At 39.5% G+C, this 12568-nt stretch overlaps 1 protein-coding gene across 1 annotated transcript in view; it reads right to left on the bottom strand.

Moving 5' to 3' along the window:
* The window catches only part of si:dkey-151j17.4, a 31171-nt gene that overhangs the window by 4049 nt on the left and 14554 nt on the right, over positions 1 to 12568 (bottom strand). The window contains exons 28-56 of the mRNA XM_036584790.1: positions 11755 to 11953; positions 11549 to 11662; positions 11318 to 11416; positions 11097 to 11185; positions 9943 to 10141; positions 9737 to 9850; positions 9506 to 9604; positions 9285 to 9373; positions 8138 to 8336; positions 7932 to 8045; positions 7701 to 7799; positions 7482 to 7570; positions 6335 to 6533; positions 6129 to 6242; positions 5898 to 5996; positions 5679 to 5767; positions 4533 to 4731; positions 4329 to 4442; positions 4122 to 4196; positions 3904 to 3992; positions 2791 to 2989; positions 2589 to 2702; positions 1635 to 1742; positions 1350 to 1438; positions 1043 to 1241; positions 847 to 960; positions 635 to 748; positions 389 to 477; positions 7 to 205 (exon numbers count right to left, since the gene is read on the bottom strand). Coding sequence (XP_036440683.1) covers positions 7 to 205; positions 389 to 477; positions 635 to 748; positions 847 to 960; positions 1043 to 1241; positions 1350 to 1438; positions 1635 to 1742; positions 2589 to 2702; positions 2791 to 2989; positions 3904 to 3992; positions 4122 to 4196; positions 4329 to 4442; positions 4533 to 4731; positions 5679 to 5767; positions 5898 to 5996; positions 6129 to 6242; positions 6335 to 6533; positions 7482 to 7570; positions 7701 to 7799; positions 7932 to 8045; positions 8138 to 8336; positions 9285 to 9373; positions 9506 to 9604; positions 9737 to 9850; positions 9943 to 10141; positions 11097 to 11185; positions 11318 to 11416; positions 11549 to 11662; positions 11755 to 11953 — 3706 coding nt within the window. The remainder of the gene's footprint in view (positions 1 to 6; positions 206 to 388; positions 478 to 634; positions 749 to 846; positions 961 to 1042; positions 1242 to 1349; positions 1439 to 1634; positions 1743 to 2588; positions 2703 to 2790; positions 2990 to 3903; positions 3993 to 4121; positions 4197 to 4328; positions 4443 to 4532; positions 4732 to 5678; positions 5768 to 5897; positions 5997 to 6128; positions 6243 to 6334; positions 6534 to 7481; positions 7571 to 7700; positions 7800 to 7931; positions 8046 to 8137; positions 8337 to 9284; positions 9374 to 9505; positions 9605 to 9736; positions 9851 to 9942; positions 10142 to 11096; positions 11186 to 11317; positions 11417 to 11548; positions 11663 to 11754; positions 11954 to 12568) is intronic.

Here is a 12568-nt window from a genome sequence, read left to right as displayed (position 1 = left end):
ACACACCTCATAGCCCTCTGCACCGATGACAACAAACATATTGAAGGCTGCTCCCTTGGTGAAGGGCTTGTCTGAAGCTGATTCCTCGCTCTCCCAGCTGCCATTCCTGAAGCTGTTCAAGCTCACCTTCTGACCAATGTTGGGTTTGAAATGAAAAGCGATGTCATCCTGATTAGATGGTCCAGTTTTAAAATTCACTGCAAACCTTTGAAAGAATGTAAAAAAATGTATAAAAACTGAGGTCAAAACACATAAACAGAACACTGATGTATTTCAAAGTGTACAGCAGTATCAGATTCCTGAATTTTATAGTTCTGTAAAAAGCTCTGGTAATCATGCATGCCCCTTTCTACATTTGTTTTTCAGGGTGAAGGGAGAGCATACATACTGGCTGGCTTTTTCAGGAACAGTCCCTTGGAAGCATATGGCCATATCTGGTTTGATCCCTTCTGGAATAGTGCCCACATACGGAATGGCCTGGGGAAAGTACAAAGTGTACAGTAAGGTACCCATTGTGTCGTGGAAGAAAGAAGGTAGAGTTTTATCATGAAGAACCCTAGATGTATCTAAAATCCAAAATTTTTAAAGACATGTTGTGGCATTCATCTTCAGTGCATGTACAAATGTAACTCACAGGGTTGCTAACTGGATGTGACACTTCTAACTGGATAGGACTCGCGCTCCAGGATGAGCTTCCAAAACCTGACATTTTCTGTTGCTCCGTAAAGAAGGAAGAACTACTCCATTTCTGGTGGGAAGATTAATGTATCAAACATTTTCTTGAATGAACTACCCAAAAAATAACTTGCAGAATACACATTAAGTACAATAAACTGTTTTACGTACATCAATGTAACCAAGGATGTGCATGGAAACATCTCCACAAATTTCAAGGTTAGAAACTTTCTCTACAGGAATGCGGTGCTTGAACATGCAGTGCTTCATGCCATTCACATATACCTGAAGAAGGACAGCAAATAATTTGGACTTTTTGTTTTGTCTTGCTTTACCAATTATCTATAGTCTAATATAAGAAACACACCTCATAGCCCTCTGCACCGATGACAACAAACATATTGAAGGCTGCTCCCTTGGTGAAGGGCTTGTCAGAAGCGGATTCCTCGCTCTCCCAGCTGCCATTCCTGAAGCTGTTCAGGGTCACTTTCTGACCAATGTTGGGTTTGAAGTGAAAAGCGATGTCATCCTGCTTAGTTGGCCCAGTTTTCAAATTTACTGAAAACCTTGGAAAGAACATAAAACTGTATTAAAACTGGGCTCAAAACACATAAATTGAAACTTGATGTATTCTGAACTGCACAACAGTTTTTCAGGGTGAAGGGAGAGCATACTGGCTAGCATTTTCAGGAACAGTCCCTTGGAAGCATATGGCCATATCTGGTTTGATCCCTTCTGGAATTGTACCCACATAAGGAATGGCCTGGGAGAGCACAAAGTGCACAATGGGGTCATTCATCATGTCATTTCAGAAAGAATTATGAAAAGATTAAGCTTTATCTAGTCAATATTAACATTTTTAACATTACGGAGTAGCTTTGCTGCACCAAGCTGTAAAACTTGGTTTCAGACTACATGTTGTAGCATTCATCAGCAACGCATGTAGAAATGTAACTCACAGGGTTGCTAACTGCGTGAGACACTTCTAACTGGATGAGACTGCTGGATGAGCTCTCCACATCTGAAATTATCTGATGTTCCGTAAAGAAGGAAGAACTGCTCCATTTCTGTTGAAAATGTAAATGCATCACAAGAATTCTTAAAGGAACCAATTTACCACAAAATTATTAGCTTGGATATAGGTGGCACAGTGGCGCAGTGGGTAGCGCTGTCGCCTCACAGCAAGAAGGGCCTGGGTTCGATTCCCGGCCGGGTGACCAGGGTCATTTCTGTGTGGAGTTTGCATGTTCTCCCCGTGTCTGCGTGGGTTTCCTCCGGGTACTCCGGTTTCCTCCCACAGTTAAACATGCAGTTAAGCTAATTGGACGTGCTAAATTGCCCCTAGGTGTGAGTGAGTGTGTGAATGTGTATGTCTGTCTGCCCTGTGATGGACTGGCGACCTGTCCAGGGTGTATCCTGCCTTCTGCCCAATGACAGCTGGGATAGGCTCCAGCACCCCACCGCGACCCAGAAGGATAAGCAGTTTAGATTATGTATGTATGTATATGTATATATATAGGAAAACAGTGATCATACTTCCTCATTCTTCATGTGAGCAATGAATGATTCTTCCATTCCAACCTATTATTTCCACTATTAAAATTTTATTTCACAGTTAATGTCAGTTGATATAATGTGTTTTTTTTGAGAACTGGCTGTACTATTTCTGACTGGAAGTTAAAAATCATTCAGTCACAATAATTAAAGAAAAACTTTAATATGAAGACCATTTCCACAAAAAAAGTGTCCTTGAAATGGACTGATTTCATAAAAGGATGCAAAAGGTGCCCATTTCCTCTTCAGTTATAGGACTCTTTGCTGATGAATTTTCAAATTAAAGTCTTTCAGCAAACCAAGTGTCAAAATCACCTACAATTGTCATAGTGTACACAAAAAATTATAACATTACTTACTTCAATCACACCGAGTATGTTAATAGTGACATCACCATCAAGGACAAGTGCAGACACTTTCTCCAAGGGTATACGGTGCTTGAACATGCAGTGTTGAAATCCATTAACATATACCTGTGTGAATATTACAAATCTATTTAATTATTTAGGTAATGCTTTTTGCTTATTTTTTGTGATCTACAACTTAATATGAAAAACACACCTCATAGCCCTCAGGTTTAATCACATAAAAGATGGTGAAGGGTGCTCCCTTGGTGAAGGGTTTGTCTGAGGCTGATTCCTCAATCTCCCATCCACCATTCCTAAAGCTGTTCAGGGTCACTCTCTCACCAATGCGGGGGTTGAAATGAAAGGCGGTGTCATCACCTGGAGCCTGTCCGGTCTTAAGATTGATCTCAAATCTGTGAACAAAATAAGGAGATAAGAACAATGAATCCTATAAGCATTACTAAAAGTGCTGGAACTTAACTTCAGTTATAAGCAGACTTCATGTCCAGAATACAATAATTTTGGAGTTTATATCTTAAAAACTGCAGAATTTTTAAGTGCGCTTTAAGACAGGGACGCGAGAATGTGTTTCAGTGCTGAATGTGTTTCGCACCGTGTAAGTGAGGTATTCCATGACATCATACTAAATATGTGTTTTTTCCCCAATTGTTTGAATAATTAACATAAAACGGAGCATATTATGGTGGTGAGAGACACACACATACAACCGACAAAGGAACCGCTGAGGCACACTCAGCTGCCCCTGCTCTGTCTTGCAGGACAAATTTTACGCAAATAAGCATGGCGAAGACCAATCAGGTTGTTTATTTGCGGAATCCGCTTGTGTCATGTCCATAGTCAAGGTGGCATCAAGTGGAAAATTATTACATTGGTAGAAAAAAAAGAGTTGGTAATGGGAGATGATTGCTTTGCCTTAAAAATTAAGTTTGTAAAACAACATTAGAATGTGTCGAGGCACAGAAATACCCTACAACTCCTGCTTTTGTTTGATCAACACACCCCCAGAGTTGGCCAACAGGTGGTGAGAGAAGAGAATCCCTTCACTCTAAAATGCTAACGGAAACAGTGCAAGGCTACAGCAGATTTTGAACATATATAAAAACTCCAAACCTACAAAATGTACATTTGCATATTTGTTATGTTCAAAATATTTAAAACTTTCATTGTTTGTTTTTTTTCCTGTTATTGTTCTTGTGGTTGCAGTTAATCAAGCCTGACATTTAGGGACGCGGCAGCCACCTTAGGACCCCTACTTCCCACATCCCTGATCTGCAGTGTATTTAATGTGAACACTGAGATAGCATACTTCTCAGCCTCTTGAGGAACAGTCCCTTGGAAATACAAAGCCATTCCTGGTCTTATTCCACCAGAGATTGCGCCTACATAGGGAATTTTCTGTTACAAGAAAAAAAATCCACAGAATTACTAATTTTTACATCCCCATATAGCTGCAACAAGCACAAAATGTATTTTTACAGATTTTGGCCTGATTTTCAATTTCATTGAAGGTGCTTTTTAACTTACAGGTTTGCTGACTGGATGAGAAATCTCTGAGTGTGTGGTCTTGTGTTCCTTGAAGAAGGAAGAAGTGCTCCAGTTCTGAGGGAAGGTATGACCATCATGATTTCAGAAGTAAACTAAATGCAATTATTTAGAGATTTTCTTTTACACTATACAACATTTATTATTTTATTATTGCTCAAAAAGTAAAAAAAAAAAACATTGACTTACATTAATGAAACCAAGGAGGTTCATGGTCACATGTCCACGAATGTCAATTGCAGACACTTTCTCCAAGGGTATGCGGTGCTTGAACATGCAGTGTCGAAAGCCATTTACATATACCTGCACAAATGTAGCAAAGAGTCTTTATGATAGATGTATTACTGTTTGCTTAATAAATTGTTTTTCCTTTAGTTAAAGCAAAAAACACACCTCATAGCCCTCAGGTTTAATCACATAAATGATGGTGAAGGGTGCTCCCTTGGTGAAGGGTTTGTCTGAGGCTGTTTCCTCACTTTCCCATCCACCATTCCTGAAGCTGTTCAGGGTCACTCTCTCACCAACGCGGGGGTTGAAATGAAAGGCCGTGTCATCACCTGGAGCCTGTCCGGTCTTGAGATTGATCTCAAATCTGTGAACAACATACGGAGGTAAAACATATGACTTTATTAGCATTACTGAATGTAATGGAACTGAACTTCAGTTATAAGCACTTATGGTAAAGACTTCATGTCCAGAATACATAACTTTTAGAGTTTATGTCTTCAAAACTGCAGAATTTGTAAGTGTGGTTTGCAGCAGGGATGCAAGAATGTGTTTCAAGTTGGGAGTGGTGAATTTTTTGGCATCGTATAGGTGAGATATACCATGACATCATGCTAAATATGTGTTTTGTCCCAACTGTTTGGATAATTGACATGAAACAGAGCGTATTATTGTGGTGAGAGACACGCACATACAACCGACAAAGCAACCGCTGATGCGCACCCTGCTGTCCCTGCTCTGTCTTGCAGGACAAATTTTATGGAAATGAACTTGGCGTAGACCAATCAGATTATTTATTTGCTGAATCTACTCGTGTCACGCCCATAGTCAAGCTGGCATCTAGCGGAAGATTATTAAACTGGCAGAAAAAGAGATAGAAGTGGGAGATGATTGCTTTGCCTGATAAATTGTCAGTTTTAAAAACAACATTACAATGTATCGAGTCAGAGAAATACCCTACAACTCCTGCTTTTGTTTGATCAACACTCCCAAAGATTGGTCAACAGGTGGTGAGGGAAGCGAATCCCTTCACTCTAAAATGCAGCGTTAATGGAAACAGTGCACAGCTACAGTAGATTATGAACATATATAAATGAAATGAAATAAAAATACAAACTCCACCCCACAAAAAGTACATTTGGGTATTTGTTATATTTAAAATATTTAAAAGTTTTGTTTTTTTTTTCCTGTTATTGTCTTTGTGGTTGCAGTTAATCAAGCCTGATATATAAGAACACAGCAGCCGTCTCAGCACCCCTACTTCCCACGTCCCTGATCTGTAGAATAGTTCATGTAAACACTAGAACAGCATACTTCTCAGCCTCTTGTGGAACAGTCCCTTGGAAATACAAAGCCATTCCTGGTCTTATTGCACCAGAGATTGCGCCCACATGGGGAATTGTCTGTTATAAGAAAAAAAAAATCCACAAAATTACAGATTCATTATATCCACATATATCTGCAACAGCCACAAAATGTATTTTCACACGTTGGCCTGATATTCAATTCCATTAAAGGTGCTGTTTAACTTACAGGGTTGCTCACTGGATGTGAAATCTCTGAAGGCGTGGTTGACACACTGGAGGGTGCAGTGGTCTCGTGTTCCTTGAAGAAGGAAGAAGTGCTCCAGTTCTGAAAGAAGGTAATATCAACAAGCATGATTTCAGTAGTAAACCACACATATTTGTTTAAAGGTTTTCTTTTGTATTATAAGACTTTTTGTTACAGTAAAATTTTTCCAAAACAGAAAAAACATTGACTTACGTTAATGAAACCAAACAGGTTCATGGTCACATTTCCACGAATGTCAATTGCAGACACTTTCTCCAAGGGTATGCGGTGCTTGAACATGCAGTGTTTAAAGCCATTTACATATACCTGCACAAATATAGCAAAGTGTCTGTTTATAATAGATGTATTCCTGTCTGCTTCATAAATTGTTTTTCCTCTAGTTAAAGCAAAGAACACACCTCATAGCCCTCAGGTTTAATCACATAAAACATGGTGAAGGGTTTTCCCTTGGTGAAGGGTTTGGCTGATGCCAATTCCTCAATCTCCCATCCACCACTCCTGAAGCTGTTCAGGGTCACTCTCTCACCAATGCGGGGGTTGAAATGAAAGGCGGTGTCATCACCTGGAGCCTGTCCGGTCTTGAGATTGATCTCAAATCTGTGAACAACATAACGGAGGTAAAACATATAACTTTATCAGGATCACTGAATGTAATGGAACTGAACTTCAGTTATAAGCACTTATGGTAAAGACTTCATGTCCAGAATACACAACTTTTGGCGTTAATATCTTAACAACTGCAGAATTTATAAGAGTGCTTTGAAGCAGGGACGCGAGAATGTGTTTCAAGTTGGGAGCGGTGAATTTTTTGGCATCGTATAGGTGAGATATACCATGGCATCATGTTAAATACGTGTTTTTTCCCAATTGTCTGGATAATTTACATGATAGAGAACGTATTATTGTGGTGAGAGACACGCACATACAACCGACAAAGCAACCGCTGATGCGCACCCTGCTGTCCCTGCTCTGTCTTGCAGGACAAATTTTATGGAAATGAACTTGGCGTAGACCAATCAGATTATTTATTTGCTGAACCTACTTGTGTCACGCCCATAGTCAAGCTGGCATCTAGCGGAAGATTATTAAACTGGCAGAAAAAGAGATAGAAGTGGGAGATGATTGCTTTGCCTGATAAATTGTCAGTTTTAAAAACAACATTACAATGTATCGAGTCAGAGAAATACCCTACAACTCCTGCTTTTGTTTGATCAACACTCCCAAAGATTGGTCAACAGGTGGTGAGGGAAGCGAATCCCTTCACTCTAAAATGCAGCGTTAATGGAAACAGTGCACAGCTACAGTAGATTATGAACATATATAAATGAAATGAAATAAAAATACAAACTCCACCCCACAAAAAGTACATTTGGGTATTTGTTATATTTAAAATATTTAAAAGTTTTGTTTTTTTTTTCCTGTTATTGTCTTTGTGGTTGCAGTTAATCAAGCCTGATATATAGGAACACAGCAGCCGTCTCAGCACCCCTACTTCCCACGTCCCTGATCTGTAGAATAGTTCATGTAAACACTAGAACAGCATACTTCTCAGCCTCTTGTGGAACAGTCCCTTGGAAATACAAAGCCATTCCTGGTCTTATTGCACCAGAGATTGCGCCCACATGGGGAATTGTCTGTTATAAGAAAAAAAAAATCCACAAAATTACAGATTCATTATATCCACATATACCTGCAACAGCCACAAAATGTATTTTCACACGTTGGCCTGATATTCAATTCCATTAAAGGTGCTGTTTAACTTACAGGGTTGCTCACTGGATGTGAAATCTCTGAAGGCGTGGTTGACACACTGGAGGGTGCAGTGGTCTCGTGTTCCTTGAAGAAGGAAGAAGTGCTCCAGTTCTGAAAGAAGGTAATATCAACAAGCATGATTTCAGTAGTAAACCACACATATTTGTTTAAAGGTTTTCTTTTGTATTATAAGACTTTTTGTTACAGTAAAATTTTTCCAAAACAGAAAAAACATTGACTTACGTTAATGAAACCAAACAGGTTCATGGTCACATTTCCACGAATGTCAATTGCAGACACTTTCTCCAAGGGTATGCGGTGCTTGAACATGCAGTGTTTAAAGCCATTTACATATACCTGCACAAATATAGCAAAGTGTCTGTTTATAATAGATGTATTCCTGTCTGCTTCATAAATTGTTTTTCCTCTAGTTAAAGCAAAGAACACACCTCATAGCCCTCAGGTTTAATCACATAAAACATGGTGAAGGGTTTTCCCTTGGTGAAGGGTTTGGCTGATGCCAATTCCTCAATCTCCCATCCACCACTCCTGAAGCTGTTCAGGGTCACTCTCTCACCAATGCGGGGGTTGAAATGAAAGGCGGTGTCATCACCTGGAGCCTGTCCGGTCTTGAGATTGATCTCAAATCTGTGAACAACATAACGGAGGTAAAACATATAACTTTATCAGGATCACTGAATGTAATGGAACTGAACTTCAGTTATAAGCACTTATGGTAAAGACTTCATGTCCAGAATACACAACTTTTGGCGTTAATATCTTAACAACTGCAGAATTTATAAGAGTGCTTTGAAGCAGGGACGCGAGAATGTGTTTCAAGTTGGGAGCGGTGAATTTTTTGGCATCTTATAGGTGAGATATACCATGGCATCATGTTAAATACGTGTTTTTTCCCAATTGTCTGGATAATTTACATGATAGAGAACGTATTATTGTGGTGAGAGACACGCACATACAACCGACACAGCAACCGCTGATGCGCACCCTGATGTCCCTTCACTGTCTTGCAGGACAAACTTTATAAAAATGAGCATGGCGAAGACCAGTCAGATTGCTTATTTGTGGAATCAGCTTGTGTCACACCCATAGTCAAGCTGCCATGTAGCGGAAGATTATTATACTAGCAGAAAAAAAGAGATGGGAGTCGGAGATGATTGCTTTGCCTGATAAACTGTAAGTTTTAAAAACAACATTACAATGTATCGACAGAGAAATACCCTTCAACTCCTGCTTATGTTTGATCAACACACCCCCAGATTGGCCAACAGGTGGTGAGGGAAGCGATTCCCTTCACTCTAAAATGCAGCGTTAACAGAAACAGTGCACAGCTACAGTAGATTATGAACATATATAAATGAAATGAAATAAAAATACAAACTCCACCCCACAAAAAGTACATTTGGGTATTTGTTATATTTAAAATATTTAAAAGTTTTGTTTTTTTTTTCCTGTTATTGTCTTTGTGGTTGCAGTTAATCAAGCCTGATATATAGGAACACAGCAGCCGTCTCAGCACCCCTACTTCCCACGTCCCTGATCTGTACAATAGTTCATGTAAACACTAGAACAGCATACTTCTCAGCCTCTTGTGGAACAGTCCCTTGGAAATACAAAGCCATTCCTGGTCTTATTCCACCAGAGATTGCGCCCACATGGGGAACTGTCTGTTATAAGAAAAAAAAAATCCACAAAATTACAGATTCATTACATCCACATATATCTGCAACAGCCACAAAATGTATTTTCACACATGTTGGCCTGATATTCAATTCCATTAAAGGTGCTGTTTAACTTACAGGGTTGCTCACTGGATGTGAAATCTCTGAAGGCGTGGTTGACACACTGGAGGGTGCAGTGGTCTCGTGTTCCTTGAAGAAGGAAGAAGTGCTCCAGTTCTGAAAGAAGGTAATATCAACAAGCATGATTTCAGTAGTAAACCACACATATTTGTTTAAAGGTTTTCTTTTGTATTATAAGACTTTTTGTTACAGTAAAATTTTTCCAAAACAGAAAAAACATTGACTTACGTTAATGAAACCAAACAGGTTCATGGTCACATTTCCACGAATGTCAATTGCAGACACTTTCTCCAAGGGTATGCGGTGCTTGAACATGCAGTGTTTAAAGCCATTTACATATACCTGCACAAATATAGCAAAGTGTCTGTTTATAATAGATGTATTCCTGTCTGCTTCATAAATTGTTTTTCCTCTAGTTAAAGCAAAGAACACACCTCATAGCCCTCAGGTTTAATCACATAAAACATGGTGAAGGGTTTTCCCTTGGTGAAGGGTTTGGCTGATGCCGATTCCTCAATATCCCATCCACCATTCCTGAAGCTGTTCAGGGTCACTCTCTCACCAATGCGGGGGTTGAAATGAAAGGCCGTGTCATCACCTGGAGCCTGTCCGGTCTTGAGATTGATCTCAAATCTGTGAACAACATAACGGAGGTAAAACATATAACTTTATCAGGATCACTGAATGTAATGGAACTGAACTTCAGTTATAAGCACTTATGGTAAAGACTTCATGTCCAGAATACATAACTTTTGGCGTTAATATCTTAACAACTGCAGAATTTATAAGTGTGGTTTGCAGCAGGGACGCGAGAATGTGTTTCAAGTTGGGAGCGGTGAATTATTTGGCATCGTATAGGTGAGATATACCATGGCATCATGTTAAATACGTGTTTTTTCCCAATTGTCTGGATAATTTACATGATAGAGAACGTATTATTGTGGTGAGAGACACGCACATACAACCGACACAGCAACCGCTGATGCGCACCCTGATGTCCCTTCACTGTCTTGCAGGACAAACTTTATAAAAATGAGCATGGCGAAGACCAGTCAGATTGCTTATTTGTGGAATCAGCTTGTGTCACACCCATAGTCAAGCTGCCATGTAGCGGAAGATTATTATACTAGCAGAAAAAAAGAGATGGGAGTCGGAGATGATTGCTTTGCCTGATAAACTGTAAGTTTTAAAAACAACATTACAATGTATCGACAGAGAAATACCCTTCAACTCCTGCTTATGTTTGATCAACACACCCCCAGATTGGCCAACAGGTGGTGAGGGAAGCGATTCCCTTCACTCTAAAATGCAGCGTTAACAGAAACAGTGCACAGCTACAGTAGATTATGAACATATATAAATGAAATGAAATAAAAATACAAACTCCACCCCACAAAAAGTACATTTGGGTATTTGTTATATTTAAAATATTTAAACGTTTTTTGGTTTGTTTTTTTGCTCCTGTTATTGTCTTTGTGGTTGCAGTTAATTAAGCCTGATGTATAGGTACGCAGCAGCCGTCTCAGCACCCCTACTTCCCACGTCCCTGATCTGTAGAATAGTTCATGTAAACACTAGAACAGCATACTTCTCAGCCTCTTGTGGAACAGTCCCTTGGAAATACAAAGCCATTCCTGGTCTTATTCCACCAGAGATTGCGCCCACATGGGGAACTGTCTGTTATAAGAAAAAAAAAATCCACAAAATTACAGATTCATTACATCCACATATATCTGCAACAGCCACAAAATGTATTTTCACACATGTTGGCCTGATATTCAATTCCATTAAAGGTGCTGTTTAACTTACAGGGTTGCTCACTGGATGTGAAATCTCTGAAGGCGTGGTTGACACACTGGAGGGTGCAGTGGACTCGTGTTCCTTGAAGAAGGAAGAAGTGCTCCAGTTCTGAAAGAAGGTAATATCAACAAGCATGATTTCAGTAGTAAACCACACATATTTGTTTAAAGGTTTTCTTTTGTATTATAAGGCTTTTTGTTACAGTAAAATTTTTCCAAAACAGAAAAAACATTGACTTACGTTAATGAAACCAAACAGGTTCATGGTCACATTTCCACGAATGTCAATTGCAGAGACTTTCTCCAAGGGTATGCGGTGCTTGAACATGCAGTGTTTAAAGCCATTTACATATACCTGCACAAATATAGCAAAGTGTCTGTTTATAATAGATGTATTCCTGTCTGCTTCATAAATTGTTTTTCCTCTAGTTAAAGCAAAGAACACACCTCATAGCCCTCAGGTTTAATCACATAAAACATGGTGAAGGGTTTTCCCTTGGTGAAGGGTTTGGCTGATGCCGATTCCTCAATCTCCCATCCACCATTCCTGAAGCTGTTCAGGGTCACTCTCTCACCAATGCGGGGGTTGAAATGAAAGGCCGTGTCATCACCTGGAGCCTGTCCGGTCTTGAGATTGATCTCAAATCTGTGAACAACATACGTAGGTAAAACATATGACTTTATTAGCATCACTGAATGTAATGGAACTGGACTTCAGTTATAAGCACTTATGGTAAAGACTCATGTCCAGAATACACAACTTCTGGAGTTTATATCTTAATAAATGCAGAATTTATAAGTGCGCTTTGAAGCAGGAACGTGAGAATGTGTTTCAAGTTGGGAGTGCTGATTTTTTTGGCATTGTACAGGTGAAGTGTACCATGACATCATGCTAAATACCTGTTTGTTTCCCAATTGTCTGGATAATTTACATGATGGAGAGCGTATTATTATGGTTAGAGACATGCACATATAACCGACACAGCAACCGCTGATGGGCACCCTGATGTCCCTTCACTGTCTTGCAGGACAAACTTTATAAAAATGAGCATGGCGAAGACCAGTCAGATTGCTTATTTGTGGAATCAGCTTGTGTCACACCCATAGTCAAGCTGCCATGTAGCGGAAGATTAGTATAGTAGTAGAAAAAAAAGAGATGGGAGTCGGAGATGATTGCTTTGCCTGATAAACTGTAAGTTTTAAAAACAACATTACAATGTATCGACAGAGAAATACCCTTCAACTCCTGCTTATGTTTGAT

Source organism: Colossoma macropomum, unplaced genomic scaffold, assembly GCF_904425465.1.
Source record: "Colossoma macropomum unplaced genomic scaffold, Colossoma_macropomum, whole genome shotgun sequence".
NCBI classification, from domain to species: Eukaryota; Metazoa; Chordata; class Actinopteri; order Characiformes; family Serrasalmidae; genus Colossoma; species Colossoma macropomum.
The sequence above is the reverse complement of the archived record's forward strand: the minus strand, read 5'-3'. Positions and strand labels throughout refer to the sequence as shown.